This window comes from Drosophila novamexicana, unplaced genomic scaffold (assembly GCF_003285875.2).
Source record: "Drosophila novamexicana strain 15010-1031.04,08,12 unplaced genomic scaffold, DnovRS2.1 tig00001062-arrow-arrow-pilon, whole genome shotgun sequence".
NCBI classification, from domain to species: Eukaryota; Metazoa; Arthropoda; class Insecta; order Diptera; family Drosophilidae; genus Drosophila; species Drosophila novamexicana.
This window is the reverse complement of record NW_020824838.1, coordinates 136,556-158,086: the sequence shown is the minus strand read 5'-3', so window position 1 is coordinate 158,086 and position 21,531 is coordinate 136,556. Positions and strand designations below refer to the sequence as shown.

At 43.2% G+C, this 21,531-nt stretch overlaps 1 protein-coding gene across 3 annotated transcripts; it reads right to left on the bottom strand.

The window, feature by feature from the left end:
- Positions 1-282: 282 nt before the first annotated feature.
- LOC115766066 (protein tramtrack, beta isoform-like) lies at positions 283-20,689 on the bottom strand. 3 transcript variants are annotated; one of them, XM_030709867.1, is made up of 6 exons: positions 19,813-20,689; positions 3,787-4,160; positions 3,161-3,679; positions 2,872-2,976; positions 2,710-2,794; positions 283-1,551 (listed from the first exon to the last, which is right to left on the bottom strand). In XM_030709867.1, exons 2-6 carry the CDS (start codon positions 3,928-3,930, stop codon positions 437-439), a joined length of 1,968 nt encoding a protein of 655 aa, XP_030565727.1. In that variant the 5' UTR covers positions 3,931-4,160; positions 19,813-20,689; the 3' UTR covers positions 283-436. The 3 variants fall into 3 exon arrangements, with proteins under 3 accessions (XP_030565727.1, XP_030565728.1, XP_030565729.1); XM_030709868.1 differs by lacking the exon at positions 19,813-20,689 and adding an exon at positions 6,788-7,032; XM_030709869.1 differs by lacking the exon at positions 19,813-20,689 and adding an exon at positions 6,289-6,368.
- Positions 20,690-21,531: the final 842 nt, after the last annotated feature.

The following is a 21,531-nucleotide window of genomic DNA, read 5'->3' as shown; positions in this document are numbered from 1 at the left end:
CTAGTTTGAATATAATTGCACAACATAAGTTCGTATAAAAAAATTAAAAGAAAAGTATATATATATATATATATATATATGTATTCATATATAAATATGTATATGTAGAGAGAAAGAGAGAGAAATTCTTCATGCTGTTTTCTTTTTCTTTTAACAAAGCCAAGTAAATAACTAAAAAACAAAAATTAACAAAATTGAAATGTTAACGGCCTCTGCTAAAAAAAAACCCGCCCCTAGTCTATACATAATCCCCACCCTTCCCCCCAAGCCACAACCTAACCCGCCCACTTAAAGCACATAAGGCACACGTAGCGCCTGGCGCTGCCTCAGGCTTTTCTTACATTTTCTTTTGCTTTTCTCTTTCTTTAATAGTTCTCATTTTGGAATATGCGGCTCTGTGTTTATGTGTGTGTGTGTGTGTCTGTATGTGTGGAGATTACTGCGCCGCGGCAGCGGCCGCTGCTGCCGTTGCCAGCGGCCCCAACGAGCCGCTGGAGGATGATGTCGACGACGATGATGAGGTGGATAATGCATTGTTGCTTGTCGCCGGCAGCGATTGATTCGAGTTCTGCGCATTCAAATCCGGCGGCGTGGCTGTGCCAACGGCCACGCCCAGGCCCGATTGATTTGCCAAACTCGCAGCTGCCACATTGGCGAGCGCTGTGGATGGATTCTCGATTTTGTGTATGATCTTGACATGCGCCGTCATGTTATCCTTGCGCGTGAACTCCTTAAAGCAGAACGGACACGGATACACCTTGACATTGCGCTTGTGCGAGGTCACATAGTGCCGGCAGAAATTGCTAATGTGTGTATAGACCCTGGAGCAGACTTTACAGCGATACGTATGCTCGCCCTCTTTGGTACAATAGTCGCGCACAGAGCCCTCCGTTTCGCCCTCGCCCACATTGCTGCTGAGATTGAGTTTGGTTTTCACAGTGGGCGTAACGGATATGCTGCCCGCGCCACCCGCACTGCTGCTGCTCAGATTGGGCGTGCTGCCGCCCAACAGCTCCGATTTGAGCTTAAAGCCATCGCTGCTATTGTACAGATCTAGATATTCCTGCCCAGCGGCAAACACACTCTTAACATCGCCATTCTGCTTCAGCTTGGGTCGCTTCTGTGCACGCGGCTTGGACGAGGAGGACGAGGCGGGCGACACCAGCGGCGTCGAGGCGGCATTCACCTTGCCAATCGGCGTCAGCTTCGGTATGCTGACCATGGACTTGCCGCCACCCGCTGCGCTGGCTATGCCAATGATGTTGAGCTTCAAACCGCCGCCGCCGCCGCCGCCGCCCCCGCCAGCTGTTGTTGAGGCAGCCAGCGCCGCGGTTTCCGCCTGATGTTTCCGCTGTGCTGCAATGAGGAATGCCTGCTGGCGCGCCTGCTCGTTGATATGTTGATTGTCCGCTGATGGGTTCTGATCCTGCGTCGGTGAGCTGTCCGTTAGGGGATTATACTTAAATTCCACGGGCTCGTCGTATTCATCCAGCATCAGTTGCGGCTCCATATAGGATGTATCCAGGGCGTCGCCATCGCTGTCATTGCCATCTAAAAAATGTTTATTTCATTAATTGGCTGTTGTGCTGTGATGAGTGTGTGTGTGTGTGTGTGTGTGTGTGTAGTATGCAAAAGAAAGGCAAAAACACAAATGAACGAAGTTTCAAATCGGTTCGGAAAAGCTATAGGGATTTTCAAGCCATATTTCAACACTCTAGCAAACGCGATACGAAAACAAAATTGTTTTAGTTTTCAGCATTTTCCATGAATTTTCATCAGCTGGAGTTTTTCTTTTTAGGTGTAACGTTTTTCTTTGGTTTTTTACGCTTTTTGTTTTTACGCGGTTTTTTTTTTTGCATTTTAATTTTCAGCTACAAAATTTTGTTCAATCTATTTTTTGTAATATTTATTTCAAGCGTCGGCCTTTAATCCCTGTGAGCTTCAACCCGATTATCAACTTGACTAATTAATTTTTCTTTTCTTTTCTTTTTTGTTGTTCTTTGTTTTTCTTCTACAGCATTTGTGGATTTGCATTTCTTTGGCATCGTACTAGCGTCTGTTTATTGTTGTTGTTGTTGTTGCTGTTGTTTTTGTTGCATTGGATACACTCACCTGGCGCTCGCAGGATGCTTCAAAAACACAAAAAAATGCGAAACTCAGCAAATGCGCGATCATAACGAATTCGTGTACACACTACAAAATTGAACTCAACTTTTCTCACATTTTCTTTTTTTTTTTTTTTTTTTTTTTTGTGGTTCTGCACACCGACGCGAGAAAACGTTTCGTTTTTCTTTTCCTCTTTTTTTTTTTTTAAATATGAAATGCGTAAATCCCTTTTAGCTTTTCCGATAACACAATTCGAAAATGTTTGCAAATGAGTTGTTCGAATGTTTTTCGAAAGTATTGCGAATGTTTTTCGAAAGATTTTCGAATGTTTTTCGAATGCTTTTCGAATGTTGCGTATTTGTATTGATTTCTTGTGCTGTGTTCCTGGGTTTATTGTGATGTTAACTGATTAACTGTTTGATCTTATCAATAGACTGATTGATTGATTGATTGATGGTGTTTTGCTTAGGGCTAGCATAATAAATGTTAAGCTTAGACTAAGGGTTAATATAGGACAAATCTTGCGCTTTACAATGATGTTCTTGTGCATTGTTTCATAAATGAGCACGAAATGAGAGAAAAACTGAAACATTTTCCACTCACCAGAAGTGCTGTTGTCGTCTTGTTGTGCCATGCGCTGATCTTTCCCGCTCTTTGATCTCTTTGTGGGCAGCGAGTCGCGGCTTTCCTGCAAAAGTGAAAAGTTGGTGAAAACCCAAACATTAGCGACGATCAACAAAGACAACAGAAGGGGGACACACTCACATTCAGATCGTCATTGTGCGCAGATTCTTGCTGGTTGTCATCGGAGCCATCATCGTTGCCGGAATACGACTCATTGCACAGCTTGCCATTGCCCATATCCGAGTCCTATTTTGTAAATTGGGTTCAAATTAATAAAGCCTCTAAACAATGCACATCTATTAGTTGGTTTGCACAGTCTAAACCCTTGCAGCAAGTTACTTTAACAATTCTCATTCTCTACTCTACTATAACTATAAGCTGCAAGGGCATTTAAACTGCGAGCTCTTACGGGTTCTTTCTGCGCACTTACATTCATGAGGCCCTCGCGTTCAAACTCGTCGTAATCGTTGCCGGTGCCATTGGAGCTGCCGGAGAGCTTGCGGGGTCTGCCCCTTTTACGTTTGGGCATCAGGGCGGTGCTGAGCAGCGACGGCTGCTGCTGCTGCTGCTGCTGTTGGTGCTGCTGCTGCGTGGCAGCTGCTTGAAGCGCGGCCGCTGCGGCATTGGCAGCCAGCACATTTGGCTGTTTGCGCTGCTGCGGCACCAGGTACGGCTGTATGCGTTGCAATTGGGGCGGCGCTGGGGCGCTTTCTGCTGATGTGGGCTTGTCATCGTTGACCTCGGTCAGGCCCTTGATGCGCAGACTCTCGGCGACGCGCAGAAAGGCGGTGAGACGCTCCTGGTCGACAGACACCTCGCCGCGATACATGAAGTCCAATAACGACTTCATGTCCGAATAGGGCACATCCTTCAATATGACAATCGGATGCTTTTCGGGATGATTGACAAACAGTGCATTGAAATATGGACTGCAGGCGGATAGCACCATCTGTCAAATACAAAACTAATGTTAGTTAAACATACTAAGTTCCAGTTGATATGCCTTAATACTACAGCTAGACTAAGGCTCTCAGACGTTCAATTAATTAATATTACCTTGTGCGCCTTCAGGTATTGTCCTTCGACGGCCAGCGTCACATCTGTAAAGGTTTCCGCGTGCAGCAGCTGATCAAAGACAGATAACAGATTGCTCTGATGGTTGTTCCAGCGCAAACAAAACCGTTGAGATGCCATCTTCATTTGGAAGCCGTTTTTGGGGGGGGTTTTTTTGTGTTGTTTGTTAATTGTCAGTTGAATTGTTCCGTCAATTGGCGTGGAACAAATTTGGTTCGGACAATAGATTCCTTGCCTGTGTTGTTTTTAACGTATTGCATGCAATTGATAATTCTCTAATTCATATACAAATATATCCTTGACGTCCTTTTTAGTTGATTAGTTGCCTAACATTTTGACGTTAATATCAAAGAATGCTGCAAAGGAATTCAGACATTTAAAAGGAAACCAATTAGTTAGGAATAATGAGAATGCGAACGAGATATTTTGTTATAGCTTCAAATTCAAAATACGTTAATAAATATGTTTTATTAATCACATAAGAGTGTCCAGTTGCCTAAAAGCCCTGTTCTAAAGTTAGAGTCCTTGTTCAACCCATCACAAAAGGATGGGTTAATGGAAATTGTTTTAAGGGGTGGCGGGGCGCCTACAATGAGCCCGAGCCGAGCGCTGGACGCTTCGTCACTCGCTCATAAATTAAATGCAAACCAAATTTAATTTAACAGACGACCCGACAGGTCAAATAGACGGCAAAGGTCTGAATATTATGCAGGCAGCGGCAGCGGCAGCGGCAGCTAGGCAAGCAGGCAGGAAAACAAAACGAAAAATACAACAAACACAAATAAAAAAAAAAAAAACAACTAAATGAGGAAATCTAAATGGAAATTTCAAATGTGTTTCAAATGGGCAAATTACAACAATAACAACCGCTGCAGACCAGCAATAACAATAATACACCCACACACACAGACACAGAGCACGCACCGATCGCAGCGCAAAGCGAGAGCCTCGACTGGCATGTGTTTGTTTATGTGTGTGTGCGTGTGAGTCTTCGAATATGCTTGCCTGTTGCACGACCCAGTTGAAATGGCTAGCATGAAAAGGCACAGTGAAATTCACATGTACACAGGGAAATTTAGTACTCAAGTTAAATTCCCTTTTAATATGAATGTCGAAGGTGACATAAGAGTAGCAGGAACTCATTAACAAATTTAAATATACAACTTTTCAAAGCAATAGAATTTTTTTTTTTTGTATGTATCTAAATGTAAATATTAAACGTAATATTTGTAGAAAAAGGGTCTAGTCTAACATTGGATGAACAAAGTACCATATTGGTGCATTTTTCGTACTGTGGCAACCTTGGGTCTCGCCTTCATTACGCACTGCTTAGTTTGAATGCTGGCATTCATTCACCATTATTTCAAACTATGAAAGGAAGTTTGCATAAAATTTCCCAGTAATATTGATGAATTGCTTTAAGTGCTGCCGCTGCTGGGTTTTTGTGCTATTTTGCTTGTGGGACGACGTGCGCCTGTGTGTGTGTGTAGACTTGAAAACTTGCCAAAGGGTGTGGAAGCTTAGAGAAACAAATTAAAACGAATACACACACACACACACATATATATAAATGCACGTACACAGCTTAAGCAACAGGCACGTAAATTGTGTAAAGGAGAATCAGCAAAAGTTTACACAGCAGCAAAACTCATTAAATTTTCGAATAGCTGAAGTAGCAAACGTAAAACTTGGTAGAATGCTCCAGATCCGGCATATCCAAGTAGCTGGAGACACACACACACACACGCACGCACACGTTGATAAATATTGTTCATAGCACTTATCACTTGATTCATTTTGCCTTTTTTTTTTTTGCTTTTGTTGAAACTCCTTAGCATGCTCGCACACTCACAAGCACACATACAAGGGCCGCATACACATACACACGCTCTGTCCGTTTTCCTTGCCCCTTGCACTTGTTGCTTATGTTTGCCAACGCGCTCTTCTTATCTTATCGCACGGCTCTGCTTTGTACACTTAATTTAAAATCATTAATTTTACAATTTCACTTGCTGTCTAATTATTACACATGCCTTTCGCTTTTTGTTTATGCTTTTGCCCTTTTTCTTTTCTTATTTTCTTGTTTTTTGTTATTGCAATTTTCGTAGTAATTGTTATTGTTTCGTAGTGCACTTGTTCAAATTAATTGAATGGGCTGCCAGTCACTCAAACTAAAATCTCAGAGAGCGCGAGAGTGAGCGTTAGACACTTGCCGCATATTTCTACATAAAAACATTGCCGCTCTCTTACACACGCACACAAACACTACAGCGAATGGCAGCAGAGAGCTTTTAAAGTTCCGTCGCAGCTTTTGCAGCAGTAAAAAAAAAATAATTTGCTTCGCTGATCTAGCGCAGTGGCATTAATAAATAGTTTTTGTTTGTGCGCTTTCATATGTACGTGCACATATTTTTGAAAGAAAAAAATTGTGTTGAATTTATTGTTTATAAATATTGAACTTTTTAAAACAAGTGAACTTCTTACATTATGCACAATGATAACTATTTAGTTTATTCTGCTGAGTTTTAAGTTACGCTTGCCGCTGACACGTCCTCACTTGAGCGGGCCTCACGAGCGAATGAGCGAAGTCAAAACGAATGAAATGAACAAGTCAAAGTCCTCGCGCAGGAAGCCGACTGCGCAGCCCCGACACGCACGCACGCACACAGGCGCACACAGACACATACACACACGCACACGTTCAGGCACACACGGATAGGGCGCATGATAAGCGCTCGTTGCTAAGGGGTGGGAGGCGGGCCTGCGGAGATCACTTTACATGCGCTTATTTTTACACCCCCTTGCGATGGCAGCAGCAGCACACACACAGTCATGCAAACATATATGTATGCAAGCTATATGTTTGCATATGTATATGTGTATTTTCAGGCACTTTTGGGACATGCGCGACTTTTGATTCAATGGGGGCGGCTGGCATTGGCAAAATAATTTTCACGTATTTCACATTTCTTTTTTTATGCACCTTTCTTTACTGGCTTCCGTTAACTGCTGACGCCTGCAGTTTTCCTTTGCTTAACTTTTACTTTTATGTTTTTGCACGTTTTGCTTAATTTTAACTTTGAAACTGCTTGTTTTTCTTGTCGTTGTCGGTGCCCAAAATTTCCAAATGGAAATTTTCACAATTTGGTGCGAGTGAGAAAGATAGAGTGGGAGAGGGGGCGCGACCGAACGAACGAACGAAACGCAATGAAAATCTCTTTGCCGCCAAATTCGTCCGTCTCGTTTGACACCAATACACTGACTGAGCGATCCTCGGCTCCTAAACGACGAGCCAAGCGACGACCGAGGCCTCTGCTGCTGCTGCCGCTGTTGCTGCTTCTTCTTCTTCTTCTACTTGCCCGCTTATTAGCTTCTTGCTACACACACACATAGACAGCAATCCTACATCCGTCGGTCGCAGTTGTGTAGTGCGCCAGCTGCGCTGCCAGCAGCGCAGTCAACGTTACGCTCTCACAAAAGGAACGAACAGTTGATCGCCGAGTCCCCAAGTCTCCAAAGTGACGCTCTCTCTCTCTCTATATATATATATATATATATTTCTCTACACTTGTGTTGTTTTCGCTGCGCTCGCTCTCTCGCACAGTCGGACGTCGGTTCGCTGCTTGCGCCTTTGACTTTTTGAATTTTTAATTTCCCTTGCACGCGATGGGGCCTGCGAGGAGGAGGAGGGGACGGACGAACGGACATGCCGACAACGTTGACGAAACGGGGTTAAAAAGAAAAACATGATGGAAAAAGAAAAAGCTAGAAACAACTTTGGGTGCCGCGCCGCAGCAGCCGTTTTTGTTGCCCTCCATCTTCCTCTCTCTTTCTGTGTGCTTGTAATTGTAAGGGCAATAGGCGGCACTTGGGTTGGGCGGCCATCGGGCTGGTCTGGGGTTGGGCCGCAGCCGCCGTCAATGCCTTTGGTTTTTCCAACTGTGCCTGTGTGTGTGTGTGTGTGTGTGGTTGGCTTGGCTTTTGTGGCAATTGGAAAAACATGTGGAAACTTGAGCCAGCGACGCAGGCCTCATACAAAAAAAAAACAAAAACAAAAAACTTTAATTGTCTGTGTGTACGTGTGTGCATTTGAAGGAGCGTTTGTGTGTAGGCGCTTGTGTTGGTGCGGTATTACGTAAGCAACTGTAAATTCTACAAGTGAAGCGTACAGGCGAATGACGAATTTTCAAATTGGAATCCTATAAGCGCTGCGCAATTGGATTTTTGTTGTTTAGATATGGTTTGCTAGCAGCTTTTTAAGCTGCCAAATGTTGTTTTACCTCTCAATTTCTACGCTGATCCTACACACCTACAAACTTGGCTGATGTTGTTGTTTTGGTTTTTGTCTATTCTATACTCTAAGCGTAACGGTTCCCGCCTCTGCCCTTACCGAATGCTCTTACAACGGAAGCGAGTGCTTTGCCTAATAGGCTCTCTCTAACACACAGGCGCACCTAGGCGAAGATCCATGCACACAAACACACACACACACACACACACACATATATACTGAGCGCCCCAACCCAGGTGAAATAGCAACAAATACAAATACATGAATGTTTAAGTGTGCGTGTGTGTGTGTGTGTGTGTACATACAGACTTACAACAACAACAAGGTAGCCACTGAATCGTAAATTCCTGTTGCTGGCTCAGCTCAGTTCGCTGCTGACGTCGCTGCTGCTGCCGCTAGCGCTGTTGTTGTTTGCCTTGCCCTATTGCGTGTTGTTGGTTGGTTTTTTTTTTTGCAGTCTGTTTAATTTTTTCTACTTTTGAGTTGTTGTTTTTCTGGTGGAGCTTTACCACGAACGATCGCAGTGCTGCTGCCCATTGTTACTATTTTTTTATTGTTGTTCTACTTAGTCGCTGATCTAATATGTGCGTGTGAGTGAGTGTGTGTGTGTGTATGTGTGTGTGTGTGTGTGTGTGTGTGAGCGAGTGTGTGTTTGTATGTAAATGTAAGCGCTCTAACTTCCTCTTTAACTCCTGCTTTTCTGTGTACTGAAACCTTGAGAGCAGTTTCTTTATGTAAAGCTCAGTGGTAGCCGTTTAAGACTTTTAAGAGCAGAGCAGAGCTTTTAAGAGCAGCCCGTTAATAGGACTTAAATGAATTTTCCCCTAAAATGTATGCGCTCACAAAGTGTTACTCAATATTTTAAGCCCAAAAGTAGGTTGATGCTTTGCCTCCAGTTTTTGTTATTGTTGTTGTCTATTTTTTATGTGGGGGCTGCTGCGTGACACTTGGGACACACATGGCCCACACAGTCGCACATCGCCCCCACAATCAAAAGCCGATCAGTGTTGTCGTGCGGCAGCGACGACGACGGCAGCGGCGGCGGCCCAGCCTGCGCTTGTGACCGCGCCGTCATGGAGCTTGCGCTGTTCTCTTAATGTGTGCGTGTGTGTGAGAAAGAGAGCGCTGCGTTGGAAGCTCTCAGGGTCTGTTTGATTTCCTACAGCGCTGTTGGCTGTGTAAACAGAAAAAAAGAAGAATGCTCTAGTCATGTGAGCGCGACTAGGAGTTACCCTGTTGAATCTTCGATAAATGCTCAAAAGATTGCAGCTGATTATCATCGATAATTATATTTTTTGGGATAACTAGAGTTATCGTTATCGATAGTTGAATGTCAACTTTCTGCCATATTCGGTGTACCTGGCCATTATGAAGGGATTGTGGGAATCGATTTGCTGATGCTCACCAATAATATTAATATCCTGCTGCCTGTAACACATCTATGCACAAAAGCCATATACCCATTTTGGCTGAACATTGTCAATGGGCACAGGGTATACAAAAACACGAGTGAATGAGTTGGCTGCGCGCGACAAAAGCATTAGACGAACATGTCCATATCCATATGTGTATATACATATATATTTATATGTATGTGTGTGTGTGTGTGGTAGCCAACTGTTGATGACTGCGGCAACTGACTAACTGGCAGGGTTCTGCTGCCGCTGCTTCTGCTGCTGGCGCTGCTGCCGTCACGCGGAACAGGTATCGCAGGTTGGCACCAAACACATGTACCGCCAGCCAGCCAGTCAGCACGCCCCCCACACCCCCCAAGCAGCGACTACTCCAAGCTACGACGATCGTTTCGTCTCGTCTCGACGTCGTCGTCGTCGTCGTCGTCGTCGTCGTCGTCGCTGTGGCCCGCTAACCGCCAACTGTTTCTGGCTCGGTTCCTCGATTGCTCTATGATTTTCTAATGCTTCCTCCGCCCAGCGCTCCTCCAGCGACAATTTGTTGACTGATTGTGTGAGCCGTTTGGCTCTTAACACATACAGACGCAGCCAAACACAAACACACACATACACAGACACCTATATACATTAATTTTTTTCTCGTCTTCGTTTCGTTTTCTAACGTCGTACGTTCGTCATAAAGTCCCGTTGTTGTTGTTGTTGTCGCTTTTTACCTCATTCGCGTTGGCTTTGGTGCGCAAGTGTAGAAATTCCTTTGCACGTAGGCAAAGTGGTAGCAAATACAACAATGGCAGAAACAAAAAGCTTGCCTCAAAACAAAAAAAAAAGGTCGCCACGTAAGCAGCAGCCCCCATTTACACACATATATATGCATGCACACATATGCATATGTATGTATGGGCATGTGGGCTGCCCAATGCCAGAGCATAACAAAATACATGCACACACACATACACACATATATATATATTAGTGTAGACTTGCATACATACTAGCAAAGTCCTAAGCTCGCAATGAAAGCTCTAAGCGCTGTCCATTGGGTCGAAACTGTCATTGAAATGTAACTGCGTGGGACACACACACACACACACACATGTTTGCGACTGTGTGAAGTGGAGAAATTCAATAATAGACCCCAAAATGCAGCACAGATCAGCGGCGATGTCGCACGGTGGCCAACAACATAAGCAACAATGTGTGCACAACTTTAAAGTTCCTTGGGTACATTTTGTGGTTTCTCAAAGCACACAAAAGAACGTATTTGCTTATGAAAGAGCATGCACGACTAGCAGTTACCCTGCACAAAGAATTAATATTGGGAATACATTTGAAATATTTCGTTTTTCATATTATAAATTGCAGTTTCAAAATATGTCTCAAAATGTCTCCACTGTCGCTGCCCTCTGCTTTGGCATGTTGTTGTTGGGCTTTTTATGATAGTTCCAAATGTGGAGGCGTTAAAACAACTAGCCTAAGCTGTGGGCCCTGTAACGGCCGCTGGTCTAGGGCTAAGGGAACGTCAATGGGCGTGTCGAGTGGACGAGTCGAGTGTTGTAAACAGCAAAAACTCGTTACAGGGGGCTGTCGCTTCAGTGAGCCCCACTTGACAATCGGCGACTGGCAACCGGCAACTGGATCGTCGACTGATTTGTTAGCTGTTGGCCAACTGTCGATGGCTGGTGGCCAACTTTGGGTATGCCAATAGCGAGGCTCGATTACAACATGCATACCGTATGCAATGCATATGCATACACTGTACAACATTTTAATCTATAAGCCAATGTGTCCAATTTCATACTTGTTTGTTTACTCAAAGGCATTTAAAATCATTAAAAGTAGACAAAATACACAAACTATTTTATTAAATATAAAAAAAACTTTGATCTGACACCCACTATAACAGGCGTCGAACCGGGGGCAACTCGTTTGCCAGGCGAACCTCTTTTAACAGAGCTGCACTTGCTCTGCACGTTCTGTTAACTAAAATTGAATGTTAAATTCAAGAGCGCTGTTAAATTTCGAGATGTGCGAACTTAATTCATATAGTTATATCAAAGACAATATAAACACTGTTTATATTGTCTTTGGTTATATATATCAAGTTATATACTATTGTAAAATTGCGTCGAATTTCAAAAAAGGTTTACATTTAAAAGACAACAAGAAACTAAGCCTCAATTTTGTACAGTGTATGTATTTATGGCTGTAGTTTCGCTGACATTTTGTCAACCATAAAATGTTGTAGACTCGCACACACACACACACACACACACACACACGCACACTCACATACAGTGGGCCAGTTGTTGTTGTTTGAGAGAAGGGCGCTTCTTTCAGCCAGTTGCCCCAACAGCTCTGCAACTCCATGTGGCCTGTCAGCATTATTGATCTATGCGTTGTTTTTGTGCCAGCTTCACGCCGCGGCCCACTCAACTGTGTCTGTCCCCCCGATGCCTTGCGAGCTTTTCTTTTATTTTCTTTTCTTTTTTTTTTTTTGATGTTATGGTGTTGTCCTTAATTTAGACATGGAAATGCGGGTCATGCATTCGATGTGCGTATACCGTAGACAACTAGCAGAGGGGGCGGAGGCAAGCTTGACATAGTTCAGCAAATACGGCGCAAAAAGAGCGTTAAATATTGGAAGAAAGATCGTCGCAGATGGGTGTTATATAATGTAACATTCATGCATATGGCATGTGTGAATAATACTCAGATCAACAAGTTAAAGTTGTTCGTAGCATTCACTTTTAGTGTGCGCTTAACTTATATTTTTAACATTTTCACCAACAAGCGTGAAATATGAGTGTAAAACTGTTGCATGTAACATTATTTGAAAAAAGAATGAAATAGGAATATAATAAAAACGTATGTTACAATTCTAATTTATTGAATTCCTGTAGCGTAGTTCTAATTTTCTCATGGCGATGCGCTCCCTTGATTCTATCTGAAGAAGCGCCAGTCGCTCTTTGGTCTGTATTTCAAAGTATCTTAGATCTAGTTCCTTTTCCCGCAGGTGCAGCTCCAGAAGGCGAATATCCTGCTGTGAGAGCGGCTTACGATGAACTCTAACTCCTTCCGAAGCGACAAGTTTCCCGGTGGGATGCTCCTCGTGCTGATTCTCAATTTCAAATGATGTGGACGCCGCTGAAGTATCTTCTGGTTGAATGTTTTCCTTGGTTTCAGGTATTTCCATATTTTCGCCATCGGGGATTTCACTGTTTCTGTTGAGCTGCAGCGGCTTATCGAAGATGTCGTGCAGTTCCTTGTAGTAGGGACAAATCTCCAGTACTTCCGACATGGGAAAATTCGTATTGACATCTATCAGAGTTTTCGCGTTTTTATACGCTTTCACAATTTGCTTGACTTTGGATCGAATTACGTTCGCCTCGAAGTCAAATATAAAGATTTTCGACAACTTTCTGTAAAAGTCAAAACTATTCGGCTGCTCGTAAGGATTTTTTCGCAGGAAGTTAAGTAACTTTTTAAACTTCCTGGATGTCCATTTGGTTGGCCTTCTACGTTTGTTACCAGTTGGTTTCGGCATTTTTTATTTACTTATTTTCTTTCTGTTGATGCTGCAGCGTCCACAGCTGCGACTCGACAGTTTGTTGGAAAGGTGAAGCGCGTCCTTTTTATAGCGTGAATTGGTGAAATTTACCTGGCTTTTGCGTGGGCCGCCTGCCTGCAAAGTAGATTTAGATTTGGGTAGACTTGAGTGACTTATTGGGCAATGCCTACTCCTTGTCGGGCCGGGTATACGTATGCATGCAAGGCTTTTATGATCCTTAAGATATCGGCGCAGCTGTTTGATGATCGTGTTGCGATGGCTTAGGCATATAAGTACGGCTTACCTGGTATGCGGGCATTTCCACGGAAAGGGCCGCCAGGGCGCATTAGGTAATAAATTCGCTTTATGTAAAGTTTTGAAAATGAATTCGATGCCAAAAATACATGAAACACATGAACTTTCATTAAAATCCTTGAAATGCTCTTGTACTTAAGTCTTCACCCACCAAATCTTTAACTCGCATTTTCCATCTATCAGTGGGACTATTACGAAATGCCTCTCAAATTCCCTTAAGCAAAGTTTCATACAATCGCGCATTTCCACATTTGCGGGTGGAAATTCCCAAAGCTCCTTACAGTTTCAACTGTGGATTGCTCACCAGTCCCCTTCAATGGGCTTTAAAACAAGTTATATCATTAATAAAGAATCCACCTACGTGGGCGGTAAATCAGTGGAAGAGGGAAAGCCAGCAAACCAACCACAGGTAATGCCAGTTAATATATGCATGTGCAAAAAGTCCATTCTCAGGTGGAAGCTGTTGATGTAGCAAGTCATTTTTGAGCAATTTTCCCCCTTTCAAAATGTAACGGCGTATTTTGTGATCTTGAGAATGCTTTATGCATTTCCTTGTAGAACATATTTCTAGTACTTCCGATGAAGCAAAATCCGTATAAGATCTATCACAGCTTTAGCCAAAATTTAGTATTTTTCCTTGTCTGATCCATTTGTTTATTTAATTAATGTTTAATGGCATCAGGTTATGAGCCAAAGTTGATTGAAACACATTTAAAATGATTTATAAAAATGCTTAACAGGAATTGTAGCGAATAACAGCTGAAGCAGTGTTATTCTTATAGGCGCTGTTATGTCTTGCTGTTAAGTAACATTTGCCGTCTACTTTAACAGCCGTGTGACAGATTATAGTGAGGGCTGTGCTTTGACGAAATCAAAGTTTTTGTGGTTTTCTTAACCCGCAGCACTGATAACGTACGCTCAAGGAAGCTCACACATACATTGGTATGTGCAACTGTATTGTTTACATTCATGCACGCTCTGTACAGGCATGAAAGATAAAAGCCACTCGCAACTGCAACTCATGAGGAAAGAATTTTGCTGTGAATTGAAATGAGCAACAAAAAATGCCTTTTGCTAGGAACAGGAGAGCGCAAGATCTTTAAAGCTTCATGCACTGCGACCAGCATTGATAGCAACCGGCCAGAGCGGGAGTGAGCAACAGAAAGCGAATTTGTGGAGAGCCTCTCGCGCTCTCACGCGCACCGGAAAGCGACATATTTAGTTACACACATTTTTTTGGGATTGCCAATGACGCAAGGCTGCGCACACACACAATATTTAACGAGTCTGGGTGTATGTGCCGCTTCCTTGCGTTCTGCATGGTAATTAGAAATGTATATTTTTAAAAAGCTGACCCAAATACGACGTCCAGCAAGAAATCCTCTGGAAAGCATACATGCGTGTAAATGCCGAAACACACACACATTTCTATACTCATAAGTGTAGAGTTTTATTAAAACAGCTGCGTGAGCGGCCGCTGGCATGTCCACCCGCACCGCCCAGCTGTGAACGAGGCGAACATGAGGATCGTTCGGCCCGGCAGCAGCAACAACAAACAAAAGAAACGGCAGAGACAGCGACTATTGAAATAAAAGCACGCAGCAGCGTTCGCTGCTTTCTCTTCGTGATCTGGGGTTGGCGCTGAGGGCGAATTGACGACGTCGCGACGCGTCGTTGTCGCTGCCTGCGTGTATATTTTTGTATTCTCCTTATTGCTCTCCTGGCGTGTTTGCGTATGTTTGTATGTGTATGTGAGTGCTACCCCTGTGTTTGTGTTTGTGCAATCGACGTTTGGCCCCTTGATAAAATTGTGTATGCCTGCCGTTCGCTGCTCTGCTCCACCTTAGCTGCAGCCGCAGTCGCAGTCGCAGTCACCACCACCAGTCGCGCACTCAATTAAGCTTATCGCGCACTGTGCGTGCGTGTGTTTGTATGCGTGCGCCTGTATTGGGGATATGTATTTGCGCTGAGTGCTTTAGAGGTGACTTTCCTCTTGTGCGCGCTCCTTGACGGCTGAGAAAAAAATTTGCTTGTTTCAGTTTGTTTGTCTGCCTGTCAGTCTGTCTGTGTGTGGGTGTGTGTGTGTTGGTGCCGTGTGCAAAAGGCAGCGACGCAGCGTTAAAAATCCTCTTTGAGAGGATTAAATATACAACACACAGCTTTTGCTTATTGTCATGTGCTCTTTGCTTTGTGCGTGGTGCACACTGTCACAAATATGCTTTGCTTAGCATAAAAACCAAAATTGTTGGGCATCCTAATTGACATTACGTTTGTCAACCACTGTGTGTCTGTACGCCCTCCAACTACACAGTTGTCACTGTTCCATAAACGGACAATGTCCCCTGGCAAGAGCTTAAGGGTAGCAGCGACAGCGGCAGCGACAGCGACGCTTTCAATTACATTTCATTTGCATTTCGTAGTTGCTTATTTTTATACGTATGTATGTGTGTGTTTATTTTTTTGCTGATATTGCCTTTTTCTGCCCAGGCACATACACACAACACACACTCACACATGGATAAGTCCTCAGTGCTTTTTCGCCGTTGCTTTGACCAATCGCATGCAAAATAGGAAACAATTTTTTCGCCTTGCCACAACTGGGCGAATACTTGACGCGGACATTGGACATTGAGCTGCGACGACAGCGACGCCGGCGGCGTTAATTGAATTAAAGCGCTACAAAATAAATAGGCTTCAGACGGATGTGCGCAACTCTCGCTCTCTCTATTGCTCTCTCTCTCTCTCTTCTTCTCTATTTCAGTCGTTTGCTGTTTATGAGCTTAGCAAAGCTTTGGCTGGTCACGTGCATGTTGAAATCCTTCTTGCAGACGCTGCAAATTTTCGACTTTTAGCCCACTTCCTTTGCTACACAAATGCGAAGAAGCAGCGAAAAGTTTAAAGAAATTCGAAAATGTTGTTCTTCGCTTTGTTGCTATCACTTCGCTTGCCTTTTGCTACATTCTTTTTTGCTTAAAACTTTATTTTTGTTGTTGTTTTTGTTGGTTTTGCTCAATTGCAAAACATATTTTGGTCACTGACCTTTTCTTTTATTTTGCCTGCTTTTAGACTCTTTTTTTGTTGTTGTTTGTGTTCCACTTTTTAAATTCCGCTTTTGCCGTTGTTGCTGTTGTTGTTGTTTTTTTTAGCTGTAGCTTTTCCTTGGGGCGAGCTACTACTGTTGAGCAACTGTTCAGCCGAGGGCTAATAACGCGCACAAACAATTGCATAAAACCTTAAGAGTGTATGTGTGTGTGTGCGTGTGTGTGACACAAGTTGATGAGCTGCTTGAGATAAAAGCGCAGCACGTCAAGTGATAAAAATCAGAGAAGCATTCAGCAACAACAATGCAAAAATAACTAAGGAATTCAGCCGAAAGGAAAAAATGAAAATAAAAAGTAGCAGCAGAAGCAACTGATATGGCAATATTCTGCGTTTAAAGAGCATTGTCAATAATTCTCTGTTGTTGGCAATTTTTGTTTTTGGGGATTTTTGCTCTTTTGATGGAATTTCTGAAGGCAGAGCCTTACAGCTGCGATGACTTAAATAAATAAAGGCAAACAATAACTAAAAGAAAAGATCAAATTAGGAAGCGAGCGCATTGTGCGGAATTTATTAATAATTTTGTATGTTTTTGTATAAATAAATTCGGTAAATTGTAGCTTAAGCAACACGTGCGACAAAAAACCTCCCTGCAGTATCTAGCAAAAGTCCCAGGCAGAGTTGCCGGGAGAGAAAGTACGCAAGTATGTTTGCATGGGATGCGTGTATGTATGTGTGTGTGTGTGTGGGTGGCTGCGCAGCTGACGTGCTTTTGTTTTAGTTTACAGTTGTCATGAATGTTTTTTGTTTTTGTTTTTGTTTGGGTGCTGCAACAGGCAGCTAAACAGTAGCAGCAGCAACAGTTGAAAAGTGTTAGTCATGCTGGCGCGACTGTGTTTTGCGCTCTCTTTAATTGCTCGCGATCACCGGCTGAACAACAGTTATAATTTGAGAATAATTTTTTTGCGCGTGAGCGCAAGTTGTGCGCTGTTGAAAAGCTCGGCCAGAGAGAGAGAGGGAGAGGGAGAGACAAGGCGCTTTTATTGTTTTTGCTTCTGCTCTGTTTCATTAACAAAACAACAGCAATATTTATGTGTGATTAGTTGAGCGGTTGTTATTATTGTTGTTGTTTGAGTGGGTTTCCTTTGCGCTTACTGCATGTGTACATGAGTATGTGTGCGCGTGTGTGTGTGTGTATGTGTGTGAAGTAGGTTAAGCTGACAAAAAGCAAATCGAGATTGGAGATTGGGATATATTTTTTTGTTTTTTTTTTTTTGCCTACAATTTTAATGTGATTTGCATAATTTGTGTGTGTGGCCCAAACGCACAGGTGTTGTAGCTGGTCGTGCGCCAGGGTTGTCATGACGCCGCAGCGGAAGTGATGACGACGCCGCTGCTGGGAATTGCACTAGCAGCTATCAAGTCGTTACACAGAGAGCGAGTGAGACAGAGAAAGAGAGGCAGAGCGAGAGGGAGATGTATTAATGCTTATTCGAATGTATGTATGCATGTATTTATGCTGCTCAAAGCATAGATCGCGCTCTCTCTCTCTCTCTCTCTCACACACACACACTCGCTCAGTTCATTCAGAAATTACGCGCTGTTGTGTGTTCATACCCTGCACCCTTTGAGAACGGGTGTATATGTGGCTTAAGAGCAAGTTTTTATGTAAATTCAAATTATAATCATATTTTGACAATTACAATAGCTATTATTTACAGTTATGAATTAGTAAAGCGACTATTTGTCGCATTATTATAGTTATATAAGAAAAAAAAGAAAAAGGATTTTTTTAATCATGTCACTTTCTATTAGCTCTGCAAATTTCATAACAATCGCACAAGAAATACCCAAGTTCTTAGAAAATGCATTTTCCATGTTGTATGTATTTATGTATGTGTGCATGTGCGTACATATGTATGCATATACGTATGTATGTATAGATGAAAGTATGAATTAATGCAAAGGCGATTCGTTGCTGTGTGCAGGGCATCGTCTGGTCGATCATTCCCGGCTCAAGTACCGTTGCTTTTGCTATTGTGTATACACATGGACACACAGGCCCAGGCAATGGAATGTGTCAGCCAGCTACTGCACGCGAATCGGGGATCTATTAGATTGCTGCCCGGCTGCCCCATCCCGCGACCTCGCCCCCATGCCCCACACCCCACGCCCCTCGCTTGCAGCGCAAAAGGGGTGCGGCCGAGCTGACTGTCGACGATTGACGAGCGCGGGCTGGGCTAGCCGAACCGCCGAACCGTTTTCAATTGCGATCCGATCCGATCCGAGCCGATTCGGATCCGATTTGGGATTGGGCCGAGTCGTTTGTGTGTTGGAAAACAAAAAGGAAATGGGAGACGGAAAACGACAAAGATCACTGAAGCAAAACCGAAAAGCAACAACAAACCAATTTGTATCTATGTATCTATGTATCTTTGTATCTACATATATAAAATGCACAACTACTTGTTTGTACTATGAGATACAATATGCCCGACTGCCTTCGCGATGTATAACAAATGCTGGCACGGATTTAAATATTTCTATACTGTTTTCACTTTGACTTCAACTTGAATTAAATATACTATGAATTTGAATATATTCAAGAATCAAGTTCATCTTAAGGACTAAATAAGATATTATTTTTTAATCCTATAGAGAAAGTCGTTAAAGGCTTTGCAATTTGGAACTCTTCATTCCGTTTATAACGATATTATTAAAAATATAATATTTATTGATATTTGTTTTTTAACAATTTCATGATTTTATCATAAATTAAGATTTGAATATCGCATTTTATTAAGGAAAAATGATTAAAATATAAATATTAGAACAATTCTCTATTGTAGGCTGTTTATTAATAAAAAATATTACAGGAAAGATTAAAATATTTAACTTTCTGATGAGAGTATTTATTTACTATTCATATATTCATTTGAATCCCGAAACCCCGTACAGAGTATAGATACATATACTTGTTAGCATGTCATAAATAAATTTTCAATTTGCAATTCTGCAATAACTCAAAACTTGAAAATTAAAACATAAAACTTCCCTTAAGAATTTGCCATACTTTATTTTGCACAATTCAAGCACATGGAATTACGTTCTAGATACAAATTTCGCTTCAAAAGTTGAAGTTGAAATTCCTCGAAAAAACCCCAGAGATCCACAAGTGGAGACCTGTTCGACTCTACATGGAGAGGTGCAAAGGTGGATAGGGCCAAAAGTTTGGTTAGGGCGGGTCGGGTCGGGTCGGGTCGGGTCGTATTTGGTGTAACATATTCATTTATATGTTTGTATGTAATTGTAACTATTTGTTGCATCTTTTCTATGCACCATAAATAGATAGATACTTAGATACATACCAATAGATATAGATATATGTATATCTATGTACTTACCGTTGCTTGGAAGCTTTCGTAATCCGCTCGTTGTTGTTGTCTTTTTCTTGTTCTTCTTGTTGTTGTTCTTCTAGGCGATGGAAAGTTTTTGCTAAAATAACTGTAAGCACAAACACTTGAGGCACTGTTTCAGATTGGTTTTCTTGAATGCTCCGTTATACTTTGTATTCTTCTTCGTTATTCTTTTGTTATTGCAAAAAGCATAGTCAAGAGTTGCAACAGTTGTGAATGAGTTGAAAACGGAATCGGAATTGGAAAATAACTTAATATAATTCACAGCTGAGCTGAACAATTGCCGCGTGCAAGCAACGGCGGCGCACGAATCTCCAATCAGAACTGAAACGTAGGGATGTCGACGCAGACGCCGTCGCCGTGTTGTCGTTGTCCCTGAATGTTAATATTTGTTGCTGTCGCTGCTGCTGCTGCTGCTGCTGCCGCTGCCGCTGCCAGAGTCGCGACGACTTCGGGCACGAACGAGAGCACGATCACGAAAACCGAACTGTTAGCGGACAGGGCGGCAGATTTGGGCTGTCGGTTAGGGGAGGGGCGACGGTTGGGCGGAAGAGTTGGTTGGAGCCGATGTGCGCCTTAGTATGTGTTCAATGAGCGTGTGTGTGTGTGTGGGTTTCGAGGGGCTGCCACGACGACGAACACGCGCGCCTGTTTTACGACGTTTGTTGGTGTTGGTATCGATGTCGTCGCCGCTGGGTGGATAATAATATCGTCGTCTACGCTCTGCTCCCGTTTCGTGTTATTGTAATGGCGGCTTTCAAATGTGATAAATAGCCGAGTGTTTGTGTGTGTGTGTGTGTGTGTGAAGCCGAGTCGCAGCCTTCGTGTGCGCTAGAAACCGAAAGAAAAAAAACGTTAAGTGGGATGTTGACGGACGCGGACGAGCGGATGAAATGGAATGAGCGTTTGAATTGGCTTGGCGGCCAGTAAAACCAGCCAAAGTGCTAAAGCGCCGCAGTCGGCCAAGAGCAAATAAAGACTGAGAGAGAGCGAGAGCGAGAGCAAAAGAGCAAGCGTAGCAGCCAGCAACATTGACATTTTGAATTGCCGCTCACTAATACAATGATGATATGGCGCAGTGACAGCAACAGCGGCAGTTGCCGCTGCGTTGGCGCTCTTCTCTGGCGCTCGCCCTTTACGCTCTTGACTCTACACACTTAAGCGCGCGCTCTCGCACTCTCTGGCCTGATAAGCGCATGTCGAAATCAAGTGAGCGCCAGCTAGCAGCCGCGCACTGCTCACCACATTGGCTTCCTCTTGCTTGTTCGATGTGACTTGCTATTGCCGCTCTGCGCGCCTCTGCCCCATGTATTTTCATGCTGTCGCTGCCTCAGCGTATTACGAAATATGACAACAATGCAGTTTTGTGGCAGCGCTCGTCTGCTCGTCCTCGTTTCGCTCTGCCGCTGCCGACGTTGCTTCTTCTTGGTTAGCAGTTACTGCATGCTCAGCATAAAACTGTGCTCTCACGCTCTCCACGTTGCGCTCTCTCCCGCTCTCACTCTCTTCGCAAGTGGGTGGCTCTTCGCTTGTTGCTCTGTTTGTTTATTTATTCTCGCATCACTTGCAAATTGATTGCATCTCGATGAAGTTTTTTTTTGCTCAACAAACTACATAAGCTATAAATAGTAACAGGGAAATTTTCTAACGTGGCGCATTCCGCCACATCTATTTTATAAATGCCATCCCATTATAAAAAATAAAACG

Bases quoted from the DNA above. Each gene is read 5' to 3' on its own strand.
- LOC115766066 (XM_030709867.1), bottom strand. From the start codon at position 3,930: ATGAAGATGGCATCTCAACGGTTTTGTTTGCGCTGGAACAACCATCAG. The intron at 3,680-3,786 runs GTAATATTAATT...TGTATTTGACAG, and splicing joins AATACCTGAAGGCGCACAAG to ATGGTGCTATCCGCCTGCAG. The intron at 2,795-2,871 runs GTGAGTGTGTCC...TCACTTTTGCAG, and splicing joins CGCACAATGACGATCTGAAT to GAAAGCCGCGACTCGCTGCC.